Source organism: Cyprinus carpio, chromosome A23 (genome assembly GCF_018340385.1).
Source record: "Cyprinus carpio isolate SPL01 chromosome A23, ASM1834038v1, whole genome shotgun sequence".
Taxonomy (NCBI): domain Eukaryota; kingdom Metazoa; phylum Chordata; class Actinopteri; order Cypriniformes; family Cyprinidae; genus Cyprinus; species Cyprinus carpio.
In genome coordinates, this window is record NC_056594.1 from 16,079,095 (window position 1) to 16,098,587 (window position 19,493).

At 35.7% G+C, this 19,493-nt stretch overlaps 2 protein-coding genes across 5 annotated transcripts; both read right to left on the reverse strand.

Moving 5' to 3' along the window:
- Positions 1-462: 462 nt before the first annotated feature.
- LOC109064055 (high mobility group nucleosome-binding domain-containing protein 3-like) lies at positions 463-6,425 on the reverse strand. Its single transcript, XM_042713980.1, has 5 exons — positions 6,312-6,425; positions 4,295-4,357; positions 3,696-3,746; positions 3,307-3,414; positions 463-1,953 (listed from the first exon to the last, which is right to left on the reverse strand). The coding sequence occupies exons 1-5, from the start codon at positions 6,324-6,326 to the stop codon at positions 1,840-1,842; spliced, it is 351 nt and encodes a 116-aa protein (XP_042569914.1). The 5' UTR covers positions 6,327-6,425; the 3' UTR covers positions 463-1,839.
- Positions 6,426-9,656: 3,231 nt separating this feature from the next.
- LOC109064053 (lebercilin-like) lies at positions 9,657-18,119 on the reverse strand. Of its 4 annotated transcripts, none has more exons than XM_042713409.1 (8): positions 17,716-18,119; positions 15,936-16,286; positions 14,237-14,778; positions 13,253-13,390; positions 13,053-13,149; positions 12,583-12,719; positions 10,938-11,172; positions 9,657-10,469 (listed from the first exon to the last, which is right to left on the reverse strand). In XM_042713409.1, the coding sequence occupies exons 2-8, from the start codon at positions 16,276-16,278 to the stop codon at positions 9,682-9,684; spliced, it is 2,280 nt and encodes a 759-aa protein (XP_042569343.1). In that variant the 5' UTR covers positions 16,279-16,286; positions 17,716-18,119; the 3' UTR covers positions 9,657-9,681. The 4 variants fall into 4 exon arrangements, with proteins under 4 accessions (XP_042569343.1, XP_042569344.1, XP_042569346.1 ...); XM_042713410.1 differs by having other exon boundaries at positions 12,583-12,716; positions 17,716-18,117; XM_042713412.1 differs by having other exon boundaries at positions 10,938-11,169; positions 17,716-18,116.
- Between the last annotated feature and the right edge of the window lie 1,374 nt (positions 18,120-19,493).

Here is a 19,493-nt window from a genome sequence, read left to right on the forward strand (position 1 = left end):
CCATTTTCTCCCTTCTTTCTGTATTCCTTGTTCTTTTTTATGATATTTGACCAATTAAATAACAAGACTCAAAGAAAATACGCACCAAAGACTTACACCTTACATGGAGCTAAGGCTATGCACTCTGGTGTCAAAAGATGAACCGGTTGCTTTTAATATGTAGGATGTGACATGTTCCAAGTGGCTGCATTTGGCAGGCAAACTGCTGGTGAAATATTCAAGAATAACTGTTGCTTCTCCTTGAAATGAATCTGTTTTTCTGTCAGATGAAAGAGACAGGTACGGTGCTTCAGCGGGGAGTGTGAGTTGACTTTTAGCTAAGGAAATCTAGTACAGTAAGTCTAAAAAAAGTTTGCATTTTTACAAAATACTCAATAGGAATAAAAAATGTTCTTTGTTATTCCAGAAAACAACTTCAATCACTCTTTTGCCTCAGTCTTGGGCGTCTCAGTTTCCTATACAGAGAAAAAAGAAAAGAAAAAACGGAAGAAAAAGATTATGATTTTCTAATGCAGAGGACATTTTGATAGGATTTTAGCTTTTCTAAAACTCTTAGATTACCTGATGTGAAGTCAGACAGACAAAACCAATGCCAATCGGTTAGTATGAGTAAACCCACAAACAACTGACGACCACAACTTACCTCATATTGGAAATCATCATTTATCGAAGGAAAAGTTCACCCAAAAATGATAAGTTCTGAAAATGTACTCACTCTCAGAACATTCAAGATATAGATGAGTTTGTTTCTTCATTGGGACAGATTTTGAAAATTTTAGCATTACATCACTTGCTCACTAATGGATCCTCTGCAGTGAATGGGTACCGTCAGAATGAGTGTTCAAACAACTGATAAAAACATCACAACAATCCACATGACTCTAGTCTATCAATTAATGGCTTGTAAAATGAAAAGCTGCATGTTTGTAGAATTAAGGCTTTTACCTTTTACAGTTTTGGACTGCTTTCACTTGTAAATGGTGCTTGATCTCTGCATATTACTCTCCCGATTCAGACGACATGACTTTTTCACTAGAGAAAACAGTATTATGGATAGAGGACTTATAACGGTTTGACTTTAAAAATGTCTTTTAAATGATGGATTTGTTTCTTACAAACATGCAGCTTTTCACTTCGGAAGATGTTAATTGACAGACAAGAGTCGTGAGGATTACTTGTGGATTATTGTGATGTTTTTATCAGCTGTTTGGACTTTCATTCTGACGGCACCCATTCACTGCTGAAGATCCACTGGTGAGCAGGCAATGTAATGCTAAATTACTTCAAATCTGTTCCGATGAAGAAACAAATCTACATCTTGGACGACCTGAGAGTCAGGAAAGTTTCAGCAAATTTTCATTTTTGGGTGAAATATTCCTTAAACGCGACAACATCCTTTAGAATAAATGTCAAGAAAAGATAGAAGAGTGCATTTATATCCTTACATTCACATCTCAAAGGAAATCAATTTAATTAATTTTTTAATGAATTAATTTAAAGGTAAACTGTGTATTTAAAAAAAAAAATTATTCTATCCCAACTTTGTGGATAGACTACCAATGTGTTTATTTGATCAATGAATGTTCAGGAAACCTGTTTGAAAACAGTGATTATTTTTGCAATTGGGTACACTCATAAAGCACACTTAAAAAATCTTTTAGCTGTGATCCATAATATCAAAATCATGCCATAAACACTGAACATTCTGGTAAACTTTGTTACCAATCATTCATTTAATTTTCATACCAATATAATTTTTTTTGTATAGTTTCACATAAAGAGATGGATGAATAAATCTAGATCTGATGGTGACGAGCACACAAGCACACACTGCACTCTTCAAACTCTCGTACCCTTTACTCTAACACTCTCACTCTGCCCTCGGATGGACAGGAAGGAGGGGGCGGAAGTTCTCCATGATGACACACTGACAGATGAGCGGGAAACACAGATCTGTGCATGTGTGTGAGTGAGGGTTTAGGCACATGCAGGTGTTTGAGAAGCATGCATTGGGATATATGAAAAGATAATTAGATACTGGTCAATATAATGTCATTCATGTTACAGAGTGCTGAACAGTCTCGATTTGTAATGCTTCCTTATTCAATTTGTCACACAAAAATTAGAAAAGCAAGGAGAAAAAAAGGACAAATGATATTACCATGGAAATACACTGATTGTAACTATTCAACACAATCTACCATTATCTAAAGGTCAAAGATTCATGATTACAAGCCGGTGTACAGTAGTTAATTTGATGCAACAACACGTTTAATACAAAAGAACAAGGAATAGTATCCTTTAAGTTGCATTATTTTTCAAGCAATATTATACCCTCAAAATAAAACACTATCAGCCCATCTGAACTTTACATGAATACCACCAATTCACACCCAGACATTTTAGTACAAACCTTCCAGAATACACTTTTCCACAACATGCCTGTAACTAGGTCATTCTTTCCCACCTCACATGTCTGCTCTTTCATTCTCTTTCACACAACAAATGTTCTATGAAAATAATTTCCATGTCCTGGAGGACGATTCAAATAATCTCAGATCATTTTGAGAAAGGGGAGACAATTAATGTAAAAAGTACATTTTCAGTTTAGCAACTTGATATGCAATATTAAATAACCAATGTTGAACTAAAAGTAGATATACACTTCTGTTCAAAAGTTTGGGGTCAATAAGACTTATCTTTTATTTTTTGAAAGAAATTAACATTTTTATTCGGTAAGGATGTATTAAATTGATCAAAAGTAACATTCATGTCAAATAAATGCTGTTCTTTTGAAATAAAATAAAAGTATCTCAGTTACCAAAGAAACATTTCAACACTGATAATAATAAGAAATGTTTCTTGAGCACCAAATCAGCATGTTAGAATGATTTCTGAAGAATCATGTGACACTAAAGACTAAAAAATGGCTACTGAAAATTAAGCTTTAACATCACAGGAATATATTTTTTTAAATATATTCAAATTAAAACATTTATTTGAAATTGTAACATATCACAATATTAATGATTTTACTGTATTTTTTATCAAATTAATGCAGCCTTGGTAAGCACTTTCAAAAACACCAAAATATCTTACCACCCCATAACTTCTGAATGGTAATGTAATGTATATACGCAGACTTTCAGAATTAAAATACCATTAGACTCATACTTAATTTGTGCTCTTCATGAGTCATTTCACACTTTTTCTCTATTCTCTCTATCTTCTCGAATGACCAAACATTCATATGGTTTTACTGCAAATGTGACACAATGGTATTAGCAACCAAAAGCGTTAGCGCACCTCCTCTGGCTTGGTCTCTCCATTTGCAGTGGGCGCAGATTCTTTCTCCTCTTTCTTTCCTTTGGCTCCACCCTTCTTCTCCTTTATCGCTTTGTCATTGGATGGCTTCTGTGCAGAAAACACAAATGGGACAACGAGTTAAATAATTCTGTAATAATAATAATAATAATAATAATAGCTCCAAAATACACCAGCCAGGACAGATCATGCCAGTTCTCTCTACTGCAAAAATGCTACTAAATTGGCTACTAATAAGTTCATACGGTCCATACAATACACAAACAGCATCACGTGCAGCATGCATTCATATATTCAAGAAACAACTTACCTACAATGCAAAGCACATGCAAAAACATGCTAAAATTAGAAAAAGAAAAGAGAGCTGTTACCTTGGCAGCTGGTTTTTTGGCTTTTGGTTCAGGTTTAGGAGGAGCTGGTTTCTATGGGTTGAAAGAAGACAACAGAATGAATGAAGTTAAAACAGTGTACGGATGTCATTACAGATAATGCAAAGGCCACAGTGAGTGGTAGCTTAATGTATGACACAATAATAAAGTAGTTCAATTAAAACAAACACATCTAAATCGTATAACTGAATATTACACAGACACTATAAATGTGTTTCTATTTTAGGATACCTAGAGGGCTTGTAATAGCACTGTATTGCTCACGTTTATGACAAGCCCGTTCCTAGAACTGGTTTCCACCACTTTTTAACCCTGCTAGGGAATATGCAATTGACATCTAGTCATATGGAAAGAAAAAAAAGACACTTACTTAACAAACAAGCTCTCAAATACAAGTAAACATACAGAAAGCGTGCAGAAAGTTGATCAAATTTGCATTAACTAAACCATGTTGATTCAATTTTTAATTGATTTTAATAGTATCAGCAATGTCAATCAAACAAATATGTACATAAAATGATATTTACAAGGGTTAAACTGCACGGTTAACAGTTCTACACTTGAAAAAGAAATGAATGTCAATAGTAGTTTACCTCCTTCTTTGTAACTTTGGTGGCGTCTTTGGCCTCTGCTCCCTCGGGTGACTGTACAGACAAAACAAACATGCAAAATTTGTACATACAGACATTACTTCACACAAATACATTTTTTTTTCATGTGACAGGTACAGATTAAATAAGATTCTGAAAAGACTCCTGCGACAAAGTACTTATCACCCTTAAGATGCTAACAGGTTATTTTAAACTGATAAAGTGACACTTGCAAAGATAACGCTTGATTCATCTCAGTTCACAGACAATGTTCAGTAGCTTCTGTTTGTCAGACTCCACTGGTATAATCAGATACACCACTTTGGTCACAGATGTTACATAGACCTATGGTGTGTTTGATAAATTGGCTCTGGAAGTTTGCCATTTTGTTTTTCTAATGCTTTGGCCACAATTTAATATGCAACATCTACTCTCTCAAATAAACTGGTTGCCAATATAAATCTGTATTTATTACTTTTCATAATATACTCAAGGTATGTAAACAAGAGAGAATTAGATACACAAATCTCATGTTTTCTTGTTGTGAGAACTATAGATATGTTTTGAGCCATTATTTAAAGTAACTTCATCTCGCCTTCTCAATTGTATCCAACCATTAAAATCATACAACAATGTTGTTTTGACAATCTGACAAAACAAATCCTATTTAATGACCAAAACATACTATTTATTTGTGTTCCACATTTTAGCTGCAATACTGCTACACACAACCTTACAAAAACACTTAATAAAAAAATTCTGAAATCCAAAATGTAATATTTACACCATGGCAGAAAAACTATTAAATAATACCATTACTTTTTGCTCAATCATTACTCAGTCACTGTTGCTTGAGAAATTAATAATAAAAAAAGATTTCTTTAATTTATGGGAAATATGCAAGTTTATCATATCATATAATTACGCAATATTTTGTTCCAAACTATAGCTAGGGGACAGCTTAATTTAGGCCTGTTATTTTATTTCAATACATTTTGACTAATTATATTTTATTTAATGTTTATAAATGGGGAAAAAACTTTCCATATTCTTGGAAAGCATCCATTATTTGTTTAGCCTCACTATTAGAAGATACACCCCCCCTAGAGAAACCCACGATTCAGTGGGTCTGATAAAACAGAGGAGTGCAATCTCAATGGATTTTTTAATTACTGAAAGAAAGAAAAAAAAAAGAAAAGAAAAAAAGGCCTCAGACCCCCACATTGTTAGGCATTATTCGACGCCCCCCGCTGATGTTGGATGGTGAAGCTCGGTGGGCTGTGAATCATCCTCAATAAAGCATCATTTGACTATTTTTAAAAATGAAACGTAATGTTATATTAGTATTATTATTTGTTAGTCTTTTTTTCTCTATTAAGTCCACAGTTCAACATTGTGTTTTGTTTTGTCTAACCGTCACAATCGTCTCTATATGTGAGAAAGAGTTGAGTGTGACTGTCTGAGCGCTCGGTTACATACGGGTCTGTCGCTCCGCAATGGGGGTGGAGGAAGAGCCTATCGGTTCAAACATGGCTATACAAAAATAATGAGGACCTCTATCGATCGACGAAAATGAGCTAATAGAAAACGAACATCTTAAAATGGAGGTTAGTGAGTATCGGACGCATTCAGAGAGAACAGAGCGCTAGGTTTTGATTCCAACCGAGAACGACTGAAGCATCACCGCAAAGTGACATTCAGCACAAGTGCGCACAATGTGGCGACTTCACTGCGAAAGAGGCATCGGGTTATTAAAGCGCCAACTATCATGGAGGAAATCAGCAAGTGTGACGATGATCGAATGCAAAGGCGACCGAACGTTCCATTGCTTCTGCAGGATTCCACAATCAAGTCCGCGGATTAGGATAGAACGCTTTTAAAAACTTGATCCTCGTTTTACCTGCTCGACGTTGCGTACGTTCTCGTCGTTGAAACGCGAGCCGCTGTTTCTTAAAAAAAGGGGGGAAATCAATGATATGTGCGAATAATAAAGTATAAACTGACTTACCTTCCTCTTGGGCATTTTTACAAAATTTCCTGTTACTTGTCTTATTAAATTAGAAAAGCAGGTATAAACCTGTGAGGTGGGGGAGTGAGTTTAACTACCACCGAATCCAGAATCAATATCTAAACACCTCTGGTAATAACATGTTAATATTATGCAGACCTCAGACTCTACCCCCGTCTTTGTCCATTGGTCAGTTTGGGCCACACTTAACCGCCATTCCTCAAAGCGATTGGTCTGTGTATGTGTATGAAATATGTTAATTTAACGTGCTCAGACATTGGTTAGAATTTAGGAAAGCTCTTCAGCATGTCGCGCTCATTGGTTACCTGCTCAATGTACGCAAATGAGAGCGCTTTGTATTGGTTGGGTTTAAAGGTCCGCGTGAGAGGGGGATAAGTGACGACAAACCAATCCAGGCTTGACAACACACGCTCGGCCGCATGGGAAACGTTTGCGCGGCCTCAAAAGAAATACAAGCATACACTGAAAAGGTGTCGACTAATGTGCTAAGTAACTTTAAAACATATCAAATAAAATAATAACATTTACTTACTGCTTTTAACATGTCAATGCAAAAATAGAAGAAAAAAAGGTTAAAATAAAAATATAAACTATAACTGAATATATGCTACAATGGCATGTTTTCTCCCCCTATTTTGCCTCTTCTCTTGTGTGATGACACAGCAGGCTAAATCAAAGTTTATCATGGCCAACTTTGGCCCACGGGCCCTGGTTTGAGCATATATAGCAAAACATCATTGTGGGTGAAATGTGTCATACAGAAATGTGACAATTTTCTTGACAGGTTTCATTAGATTCACACTATAAACCTATGATTGACTCATCATTGATATGATTCAGACATGACAGTCACGTGATTTCAAGGTTAAATGAATATAGAACCATTTGCCCACACACAATAGCATCCCTCCACAATGACCAAATCTCTGCCAGGACCTTACAATGGATGACATTCTATAGTAACTTGACAATGGTTAACGTTCTACCATGCTTCACAACACACATGCACCTCTGGAAGCTTGCTGCCACTCCAGAGAAGACAATCAGAGATTTCCTGTTAATGACAGAGGATGTTCACGTAGCAAACCTAAATTTCTAGGTTACAAACATCTATGGATCTGGTTCTGGAGATCACTCCATACACAATGTCATGTGCTGACAAATGGTTATGTATATTCCAGTGTGTATGATGTTGATGACATCTCTTTCAAAAGCTTGTGGAAAGATGTAACAAACACACAAACCAAAAGAAAAAGAGGATCACTATTTCAAATTCGACATACAATACAGTCAGATAATAAACAAAAAACACAAAAAAGATAATATAATATAACTTGTTTTCACAATTAACCATTTTAGTGCTTCAGTAACATGTTGCAGTGCTTTGGAAAATTGATGGATGGATGTTCTTTTAAAAAGGTTGAGTAATAGTGGCCATGGGATGAAAATTCTGGGAGATTTTTTAAATTAAAACATAGTTAAGTATTTGATTCATCTTTGTAAATCTGTCTTTGCTTAAAGTCCAAGAATAAATTCTGACATCCCTCATTAGTCACAATAAACAACATCGACCACATTGTTTCTAGTATTTCACAACAGACTTCTCAGTATTTGAGATTGAAATAAACCCTGAAATGCTTTAATAAATACCAAATTACTACAGTTTATAGAGTAAAATATATCTTCTAGTTACACTAAAAAAATTAACACAACCACTTGACAAATTCTTACAGATAACCCTGCATTTATAAAAAAAAGAAAATTCATAATGTGTAAGCAGACAAACAAAGACACTGTATTAGCTGAGAATTAAAGTGGAAGTCAAATGATTTCAGAGTTTTCTGGTCACTAAATGGTTAATGTAAAAAGGTTCATATTGTGCACACAAACAAAAACATATACAGTGGCCCCCAAAATATTTGTACACTTGTACCACACACAGAATCACTGTATTAAATATTAAAATATCAAACCAAGAGACATTCATAAGCACAAGTTAACTTTTCAAGCAAACATTTTAGAAAAAGAAGCTTTAAAAGTTTAAAAGTATACAACACACAATAATCTAAAATTGGGACCAGTTTGTTAGATTTGGGAAAATGTCACTTGGCTAGTTATTTTGCTATCTAATGCAAAGAAATTCACACATTTGTAACTGTCCATGTTTTTGGGGTGTCCTGTATAGATATAATTTGAGTATTTGGCTCGTTGTTTATTTTAAACTACAAACTTATGAACCAGACTCTCTCCTTTGTCACATAATTGCCATTAAAATTTATCTAAAATGAGAGAAGGGGGGAGAGACTAAAAGTGCTGTGTGGGAGGACTGGCCCAGACCTGAGTCAGCCAAGCCGCAGCATGGCTCTCTGAGAGGACAAAGCTCTCACTCATATCAAAATCACACTCATATCAGTACTGAAAGTGCAGAGCATTAAATGGTGGCATAAAATGAGATATGTTCCACAAGCTGTGAAAAAAAATGAAGAAAACAAAAAAAAAAACAAGTACCTAAAACCCTTTCAGAGTCCTTGATAAACTTCAGAATTTTCCACTGAGGTAGAAGTTGTTTAGAGAATGTGAAAGTCACAATGGACGTTTCCCCTAATTGACGGGTCTTATGCTCTTGATTTGAATCACTCTTATCGATTACATCAGCAAGTGTTAAGATTATCAATCTTACAGTTCGACTTAAACCATCTATTACACTGTGGTTCCTTTAAAGTTACCGGCCAACAGGTGAGTTTTTCTGACATTCATGGCCAGATTTGCTAACAGCTTGCTTTTTGGTTAAAAAACTACTGTCAGGATTTAATAAAGTATATGCATTTGTAGGAATTTCCCTTTTAGATGCAAAATTTATAGGAGGGAAGTATTTAAATGTATCATGAAATGTGATTTATTAAGGTTTGTGATAGTCAGTTTACTATTATTTGCCGCCCAAAAAAAGTATGTCATAACCCATTTTGTGTTTGACATGGCTGTGATAGTTGCTAATTGGCGCAGCTCTTGGTAGATTACGCTGGTCATTATGGATCTGGATACGTCTGGTTTCTTCAGTAGATCATCCAAAGAACTTTCTACTCCCTTCAGCACTTTTATGGCCCTAAGTGTGCAATGAGTGTTCATTTTGGACCCTTTGCAAACCCAAATATGAAAATAGTATCACTGAAAAAGTCTTCCTTCAAGATTTTGCCGGAAAGGTTAAAAATAAGAGGCGTATTAGCATTGTTTAGTCAGTGCTTACTTCATAATAACGGTGCTCAAAACAAAATATCAAAGGTTTTTGGATTCTCTCTTTGTGTTTTAAAAAAAAATTTATCCTTTCGTATTGGCTATAAAAGCGCCCTATTCAGAGTGTGACTTCTTCTATGTCATCATCAAATGACGTAATGGCCCTGACCACGGGTCGGCTCTCAGAGACATGCAGAGTGCTCCTATTGTTTGGGAGAGAACTGATATTTAGTCCAGTTGGTGTGTCTGTGTCCCTCCTGCGTCCACCTACTGATCCTGATGGGAACTGGCTTGTTAGAGGGGTGCTTAGGATCTCCATCCCGCTGGATGGATCTGAAGGAGGTGGTGTGGCAGAGGCCCCAAAAAGCTGCTGCATGAGCTTTGACTTCCTTTCCTTAACCAGGCCACCCAGATCCATCTCTTCATCCAGTTCTCGGGGTGGCTGATTTGCATTGCGTGCACCTAAACCAGCACGTGGGGCAGATTTACCAAAAGAAGGGGCGTAGCTACCAAAAGCAAGGTCAAGATCCTGGCTTGATCCATGTGCTTGGAGAACACCTACTCTTCTCCCGCTCGCAAATGTGTTCTCTTCTGGCTCTGTAAATTTGAAAATACCATTGTGGTTCCGTTGCTCGGACAACCGTGGAGGAGAGCGGACACTTCCTGTGTCGTCAGAAAAGAAGTCTGAGTCCTGACCTTGAGTCTGCATGTCTATCTCACGCATCTTAGCCAGTAGCTGCTCTTTGCGCTGATGTTCCTCTTCAGCACACTCTTGATTGCCAGCCTGGATCTCTACATTTCTTGCTTTAGGTTGTTCCTCTTCCTGTTCACACTGCCTCCTGCTCTCTTCCTCCCTTTGAGATATAGACCGGCCAATCCTCCAATCTTCTTCCTCTCTGTCCAGGCCTATTTTAAAACAGAATCACTGCAGATGTGAACATGCATTTTTCAAAAAGTATGTTTTGGTGTCAAAGTTTGGGGTCAGTAAAGTATTTTTCTTTTTGGAAAGAAATCAATATTTTTATCCATCAACAAGCAACTTTTATTGTCACAAAAATAGCTAATTATTATTAATTATTTATATGTAATTATTATTTAATAAACTTTTTGTTTGCAATGTATATTCATCAAGGTATCCAGGAAAAAATTTATCACTGTTTCTATAAAATTATGAAGAAGCAGAGTTGATTTTAACATTGATGATATTAAGAAAGTACATCCATCACAGGAATAAATTACATTTACATATTTAAAATATACGAAAATATAACAGTCATTTTAAATTGTAATATTTCACAATATCACTGTTTTAGAATATCCATTTGTGTTTAACTGAGACAACATAATGGCATCTATGACCAGTTACTTTCTTACCTCTGTTTCCCTTTGAGTTCTTCTCATTTGAGCTGTGCTGTCTTTGCCTCTCCCTGTCATTCAGCAGCTCCATGCCACTTTCTCTGTCATGCGGCATCTCTTTTTCTCTCTTCTTCTCCCTTGTCTGTTCCATCTCAGAGTCCATGTCTCTTTCTTTCTCCCTTTCCCTCCAAAACTCTTGGATCTTCCATTGTTTTGCTTCTCTAGATCTCTGTTCCCTACCTTGCTGATTCTGCTGATATATAAGAAAATGGATGACAAACAAAGGACAGGAATTGAGTAAAACACAAAGTTTATCATTTCCGCAAGGTTTGCTCAATGAAATGTTACTTATGCATTTAAAGGGATAATCTACACAAAAATAAAAATTGTCAGCATTTTCTCACCATCATGATGTTTAAATATGGCAGGTCGAACCAGTGACATTTGGCATCACTGATGTCAAAACCGATGCAACATATTTAAATATAAATAAATTAAATAAATAAATGTATGCATTTAGCAGACGCTTTTATCCAAAGCGACTTACAGTGCATTCAGGCTATCAATTTTTACCTATCATGTGTTCCCGGGGATCGAACCCCCAACCTTGCGCTTGGTAACGCAATGCTCTACCACTTGAGCTACAGGAGCACCTATATACATCAAAAACAGCTGTTGCAGAGAATATTATTTGCTTTAATGATGCTTTATGGTGTCATTTTTTTGTCATTTTTGGAGCTTGACCATCCCTTGTTGCTACTGAATTTATATGGGAAAATAACAACATACATATTCTGTGCAACTGCTCTTAATCCAAGAACTGTTCGTAAAATCCTAACTTGGGATCATTCTTAATTCAGAATTATTTTGACAAATCATGGAAACTCATGCTGTAAAACATCAGCCAGGTTACTAGTGCTCTTCTGTAGAAAATATTTTGCAGAGGTTAAGAGGTTTGCATTTCATGCAGCAATGCAATGCTGAATTAAAGATGTGAAGATTTGCTTTGGGAGCCAGAATATTAACTACATTCTATTCTATTGTGTGCTGCATGCTGGGATACAGAAGGACAGATATTCAAAGGCAATCTTTTTTTACCCTGTGACTCACAGTAGGCTTTTGAACCTGAAAGTCAATAATTAAAAAATTACTCAGAGATTAATTAACAAGAAAATTCATAGGTATGTGAGCTCACTAAAAGGATCGCTAGGTGATAAAACAGAATGAGTAAGACAGAGGGAAAGGAATTTGCAAATGATTTATTTAAATCTATTTATTTTTTGATTATTTAGCAATCATTCAATAATAATAAAAAAAAGGAAAATAGTTAAATAATAATAGTAGTAAATGAAAATGTATTAGTTTACCCACTATGTGTGTGATGTATTTTCATTCTTATTTGAGTATCACACTATTCAAAATCTACTGAAATCTCCTAAATGGAGTTATATTTGGGAGTTGTTGTCTAAGACAACAAGCAGCTCTCTAGTTTTTGAAACAAAGCTATATTAAAAATTAGACTAATGACATCACAAACTTAAGCTAATCACAATTTCATGAATTTAATGAGTTCTCTTATGATTAATAAATAAATTAGATTCAGAAAATGCAATTTAAAAGGACATATAGTTTATAAGATCTTTACTGAGCAGATTATACGTGCCTTCAAAGAAAGGTAATCATGGGTCTGGTCGTCAAGTGGGAGTTCGTTGGTAAGAGTTGGAGGTGGCGATGGAAAGTCCAGTGAGGATGTCTTGTCCTCTGTCTGTACTGCCTTAGTGCTGGTTGTACTGGAGCCTCAACACATATACAAACACAAACATGTGACAAAATGCATAGTTTACAGGCACACAGATATACATTCATAATAAACTACTGTACCTTTTAGAGCCCCTACAACATCTCTTCAAACATATCTAATCCATAGAACCACAGTAAATAATGCTGGAGTCACTTGTGAATCTCATGGGAATATAATCAGCACAGGAAAATGTTTGTTATGGAGTCATTACCTGTCTGCTATTAATAATTGTGAACAGAATGTTTAAATGTGTAAGAAGGCCCTGTGAGGAAGGTGCATAGTACAGCCGTGTAATGGCACATAGATAGGCCTATTAACAAATGCTGATCTACCTTTTCGCTTGCTGCCATTCTCTGCTTCTTTTCTGGAAGAAGCTTTTAGCATCCTGTTAGCGTAGATGTTTCGAGCATCCAGCTCCTTTTCTTTCTCCTGATATAAAATGCAAAAAATTAGCATGGCATGATAGGTTTGTGATTAAATGAATCAAAATCTAACTTTGCATGTGGTTTGTGGGTGTTTGGAACCAAAGAACCTTTAGTTTAGTGCAAAGTCTCTCCACTTCCTCCTGTAGTGCTTTAACTTCCTGTTGTGCATCGTGAGTTCTCCTCCTCTCATTAGCTAGCTGCCTCTGAAAGCTCCCACTGCTCAGCTCCATGTTCTTCTCCAATTCCTGATGACACATTACACACATAATACACACACCGTCATAAAAAGACAAACACATATTGACAGCATGAGGATGGATGAAGTCATTATAATCAACCATAGCCCCTAAAAGAAAGTTAATTTCCTCTGGTAACAGCTGTATGCATTTTAATGGCTCAAACTCATTTATTTAACAACATAAGGATGAAAAAAGTAAACATATAAGGAAACAAAAAAGTTTGCAGGAGGATTTCACTTATAGCTTATGCAAAGACATCATCCTAAGGGTCTGGTGTCTGATGTGTTTCAGTGTGAAACCACATTTTGAATGCTAAAGCAAAATTCAATCTTGATTATTATACTTTAACAGAGAAAATTTCCAGAGATTTCAGTGGCCTCAACACACACACACACAAAAGACATATTTATACATTTAAATTAAAGATGTAAATGTTGTATTTAGATCTTAAAAGTGAAATGTTTTATTTAATATTTAATGTATTATTATATAATTGATAATCATTATTTAAATTTATTATAATTAAAATATAATTAAATAAAAAATAGAATTTATTATTATTAATTCCAGACATAAAATTTGATGCGAACATTTCAAATTAGTTTTCTAATTTAGTTTCAATTTAGTTTCCTTTAAAAGGAAAAAAGATCATTTGACCTTGGTGACAAGTTTGAAAAGTTGACAGGAAGAATTCACAACCAAATGTTTTGTAAAAAAGTTTGTAAGGCATAAAAATGCATAGACATGTAAGAGTATAAGTAGCTCAACAAGTAACAGTACGCCCTGGGACAGCAGGGCATTCCTTATTGTTGAGCCCTGCACTTTGTGCTTGATTGTAATTTTTTTTTTTACCTTCACTCTGCGTTCACTTTCTTGCGATTTGCCTTGAGTGTACGTTAGTTTTCGCGAGAGTTCCTCCCTCTCTCCAAGATTCTGGTCATCTGCGAGTTGCTGCAGTTTCTGTAGCTGGCTGCGACATTGCTGGAGCTGGGCATCTTTTTCCCTGACGCTGCGCTCAGCTGTGCGCTGGTTCTCTTGACTGCGTCTCAGCCTCTCACGCAGTACATGAGTCTCATTGTTGTGACGAGACAACAGCTGCGAGATCTCACTTTCTGTGTCATTGTAGTGATGCAGAGCTTTCTCTTGCCGCAGCTGCATTTGTCGCAGTAAACGGTTCTCACGCTGCAGCTCGTCTGCATGCAGCCTCAGTTCAGACAATGCATTTTTCAACTCGTTGATCTTTAGCAGACGTGCAGACAGCATGCGTTTGGTGACTGGGTCCACTTCTTTGGATGGAGCATCTTTATTCAAAGTTTGGGATCGGATGCCTCCTGACCACTGCTGAGGATGATGGGAGTGGGGCAGGAGACGGCGTGACACACCTTTACGTACAGCTGAAAAAAACAACCATAAGTACATGTAATTGTACTTACATAATTATTTTTGTTATGGCAAAGCAGTGTCACCTGATCCTTCAGGAATCATTCTAATATGCTGATTTGAGAAGAAACTATTATATTATTATTAATGTTGAAAATTGCTGCTTAATATTTTTGAGGAAAAGCAAACATTACTTTTTTTGGATTGTTGGATGAATAGAAAGTTCAAAAGAACAACATTTATTTGAAACAGAATTTTTATTTTATTTTTTGTAACAATGTAAAAGTTTTTTATTTACATTCATGTTCGATTCAATTCAAAATTCAACCAATAAAAATAAAAAAAAAAAAAAATCAGTTTTCCATTCATATGTCACTTGACGCTAATTGTCTCTTGTGCAATCTGCTGGTCATTATTGGTACTGCAGAACACAACAGTTTCTCTAAAAGATGCAAATAACATTGAAAAAAAAAAACAATTATTTTCTTTTTAAAATACGTTATTTTTCAAGGTTTTGAAGAATTTAAAGAAAATAATGTTATAATGCAAGGTTTCTCCACAAAGGGCTCATTAATATGACTGCACAACTGAGTAACTTTTTAATGAGAAAATCACATTGCTAGGCACACAGCAATCAGAGTGTTTCAAGAAACATGATTGGCCACAAACAAAAAAAAACCTGGCCATGCACAGTCACCACAGAATTCAGCTGCTGATGGCCTTGATCATCATGTTAATTACGTTATACCTGTAATTGGTGGACAAGAGGAGACATCTGACTAATTTCATGTGCTTCAGAAGGTGTACACAAATGATTTGACCTTCTTAATTTCGGATGACTTTGTTCCATTATGATGATGAGTGAAAAGGAGAAGCAAACAAGATTTAACAAAGAGCTCAAGTTATATGAACTCCACAAGTTTGTGCAAATTGTAATGTTAAGGAGTTCACATGATCAGTGTTACAAATGTACTTATTTGATTAGTGACCTAGATATAGTGCAGAATCTCAAATATTTCCTCTTTGTTTCACATCATAAAGTTTCTTTTTTGTTTTCTTTTCAAAATCTTAAAAAGTCCTGATAATGTATAAATTTGAATTAGATTTTTCTTCCTAGATTTTCAATGTGATTTCAGACTTGTGTGTTTGCCTATAACATGTGTGTGCATACCTGCTCGATGCAAGGGGCTGCTGGACACTCTCCTAGACCTCCCTCTTCTTTGTGGAGACGGAGAGGCTGACGGCGAGAGAGACCGATCCGAGTGCGAGACATTTTCATAATCATCCGAGTAGAAAGAGGCACTGCTACGCTCTCCATCCGAACACCGATCAGGGTCTGGGTTTCCGGCCGGCTCTCTTGTTCTGATTCGCACATGATCCCCAGCCAAGCTCTTGATGTTTTTTTTGTATTTCTCCTGTTTCTCAGATTGAAAAGGAGATTCTGAGATCTTCCCATCACTATGGTGAGACAATCGGCTGTGCTCTGATTCATGATTATCCTCATGCAAGTCCATGTCTCTCCCTGCAATTCAGTTCAAAATGATCGAGACAGATCAGACTGAGACTGGACTGAATATATGCTTCACTCACAATTAATAAGCAGCGCACACACACTCGTGACATAAAACCAGACACTAAACACTCAAGATGTCTGAGAGGCTTCATCAAGACTGCATCAAGTCACTATCATGTTTGTTGCTCATTAACAACAGCAGAGTGTTTTTAATTCTCATCTAGTAATGCGGCTGGGGATACAGTCTAGCCACAAACACATCAAGTATTCAGCCAAAAAATTATAAACATTACTCTTATTTAGGCATAACTGAGCAAATCTTGAACACTAAGGCATTTAAATAAATAGCTTAGTTTGTGCAAAAATTATGTATTATTGCATTATGTTCTAACCATACACTTTCTTATCAAATTAGGGCATTTATTGTGTTTGTGAAGTGTAATAGTTGATGAAGATCATAAGTTGAGTACAAATAAGAAATCACCAAATGTCACTAAGAACAACAAACCAATAGAGCTGGATAAAATACATAAATGAGCTACAGCAGATCTGTTGTGTCATCATAAAATAAGATTTATGACCCTTTTGTAAGAATACTGGCAAGTCCTCCTCTTTCTGTCCCTGAACCTGTGGAATCCTGATATCCTTCTGGTCACCATCACCATGGAGATTGAGCCTGCTCTTTGTAAGCAGCCAATAATATAATTCAATCCTTAATGGCATACTAAACATTGAATTACTGCCTCACCTTTCACCTCCCTCTTTTTTTTTTTTTTTTTTGATAAAATATTTATTATGACACCCATAAAGATGTCCCAGTACATCTTAATTTTTGCAAAAAGAAACCTTTGAAGCTAGTATCAAATATTTAAAGTTAATATAAAAAATCTATATAAAGGAAATCTTGAGCTTTAGTAGGCCTTCACCAAATAAATATCAGCACTATTTGCTACCTGCAGCCTAAAATACTACAACTACTACCAATAATAATAAACAAATCCTAATCAATTAGATCTGAATTAGTAAGTAAATGAAATTATTTTTTTCTGCCAAGGACCTGTCTTGGCTTTAGGTAAGGAATCCTATGCAAATGTAAAACTAATACAATATAGCGTTAGTTAAGAGTGTTTTTACGCATTCTTTCAATTAGTCTAATGACAAAACTGCATCAAGCACTAAAACCATCTGCATTTTGATATTCCTATAAAACTGATATATATATATATATATCGATTAAGAAGCTGCTGATTGATATAACGATTAAGAAGCTGCTAGTGTTTGACTAATATATATATATATATCGATTAAGAAGCTGCTAGTGTTTGTCTACTACCTGGTTGTTCGTACTTTGTGTTTTTCGAGGGAGAAAAACAATAGCAAACGCTGAACGTACAACAACGCGCGTGAAATCATTTTAAAAGTACGTTACTTAACTTACCAGTTTCTTGCTCTTCTAAGTAACGTTATCCATATCTATATAGTCGGTTTCTTCATGATGTGGCTCGATTAACGGCTCACAAACTCGCTAGCCAGCTACATGGCGAGCTAGCTAGCTGGGATTATATCGTGCAACTAGGACAACAAACAACACTCTCTACTGTAGAGACGACGCCAAACGATTAGCAAAACGTTATCCGATACGTTAAAGAGAGGGCGAGTGCGGTTGTTTGGTCGTCTGTCCTCTAATCAAGCGTCGTCTGGCGGAGATTGTAGCTTTTGAAGAGGAAAATGTGCTTTACTGAAGGAGTTCGTGAAATCTCTGAATCCCCGCCTCGCCTTCTGCTACTGGTGTCATAGTGACGCTTCGCCATGGCAACGCGCGCGCCCCTGATCATCACCTGTTGAGCACGGCTGATGTTACATGCGTCAGGCATCGGTAATACTATAAAAAGAAGCAAAAAAACCCGTCAGAAAGATTTTTTTTTAAAGGAGTTTAGAGTCAGATTGGTATTACTATTATAGCACTTAGTGACGATAACTCTCACATGATAGATTAAATATGCAGTAGATGATGAAAATATTATTATAGTTAAAATATCAATTTCCAGCAGAAACAATGCTAAATGAAAATGATAAAATAAATATCTAAATAAAATGCAAATAGTAAAACTTGTGTCCTATTGATTTATAATATTTTAGATTTAAAATATATTTCATGTCTAAATAGTACGAACATGTAAATGACCAAATAAATACTAAATCTAAATACAATATTAAAATATAAAAAAATTGTAAAACTGACACTTAGCAAAATAAAGCCACATCCAAGTGTCCCGTTGATTTAAAATAATTTTATATTATATAGGCCTACATAAATATTTACACAATTCTAAATGCAAATGACAAAATAATAATATCTAAATAAAATATAAAATAACATGCAGTGTCATCCGGTATCAGTAATCCAGTGTAGTGTCAATAATTTTGCATGTTGGTGGTCCTATCGTTCTTGGTAATATTTATAAGTTTCAATGTTTTAAGAACATGTAGCTAAGGAGGTACGTTTTTGTTTGCTTTTGTAATACCGTTGGTCACAATATTGATGTCTAAAAACCAACTGAAGCAAAACTTTTTGATATGTAGCCTACACAAACGCATAATAGCAACAATGTTTCCCTACATTTCCTTATATTTAGTAGTTTGTCTAATCATTCCATTATGATAACACAACAGTGACTTCGCACAGAATCAGAATCAGAAAGAGCTTTATTGGCAAGTATGCTTACGCATACAAGAAATTTGTTTTAGGGACATAAGCTTCCAGTACACAGAGACAAAAAAAAAAAAAAAATTGCAAATAAATAAATTGTATGAACAGTTGTGCTATAGATGACAATGGATTAGAATAGAGTAAGATGCAGAGATGTACTTGGATGGAGGGGTAACAAATAAATATAAGAATATTGCACATTTTTTGCATAAGTGGTGAACATTTAACTGTTCATGAGGTAGATTGCCTGGGGTAAGAAACTGTTCTTGTGCCTGACTGTCCTGGTATTTGCGGCTCTGAAGCGCCGGCCAGATGGCAAAAGTTCAAAAAGGAGGTAACTTGGATGAGAGGGATCCAAAAGTGATTTTCTGAGTCCTTTTCCTCATTCTGGATGTATACAGTTCTTGAAGGGTGGGCAGGGGAGCACCAATAATTCTTTCAGCAGTCCGAACTGTTCTCTGTAGTCTTCTGATGTCTGATTTTGTAGCTGAACCAAACCAGACAGT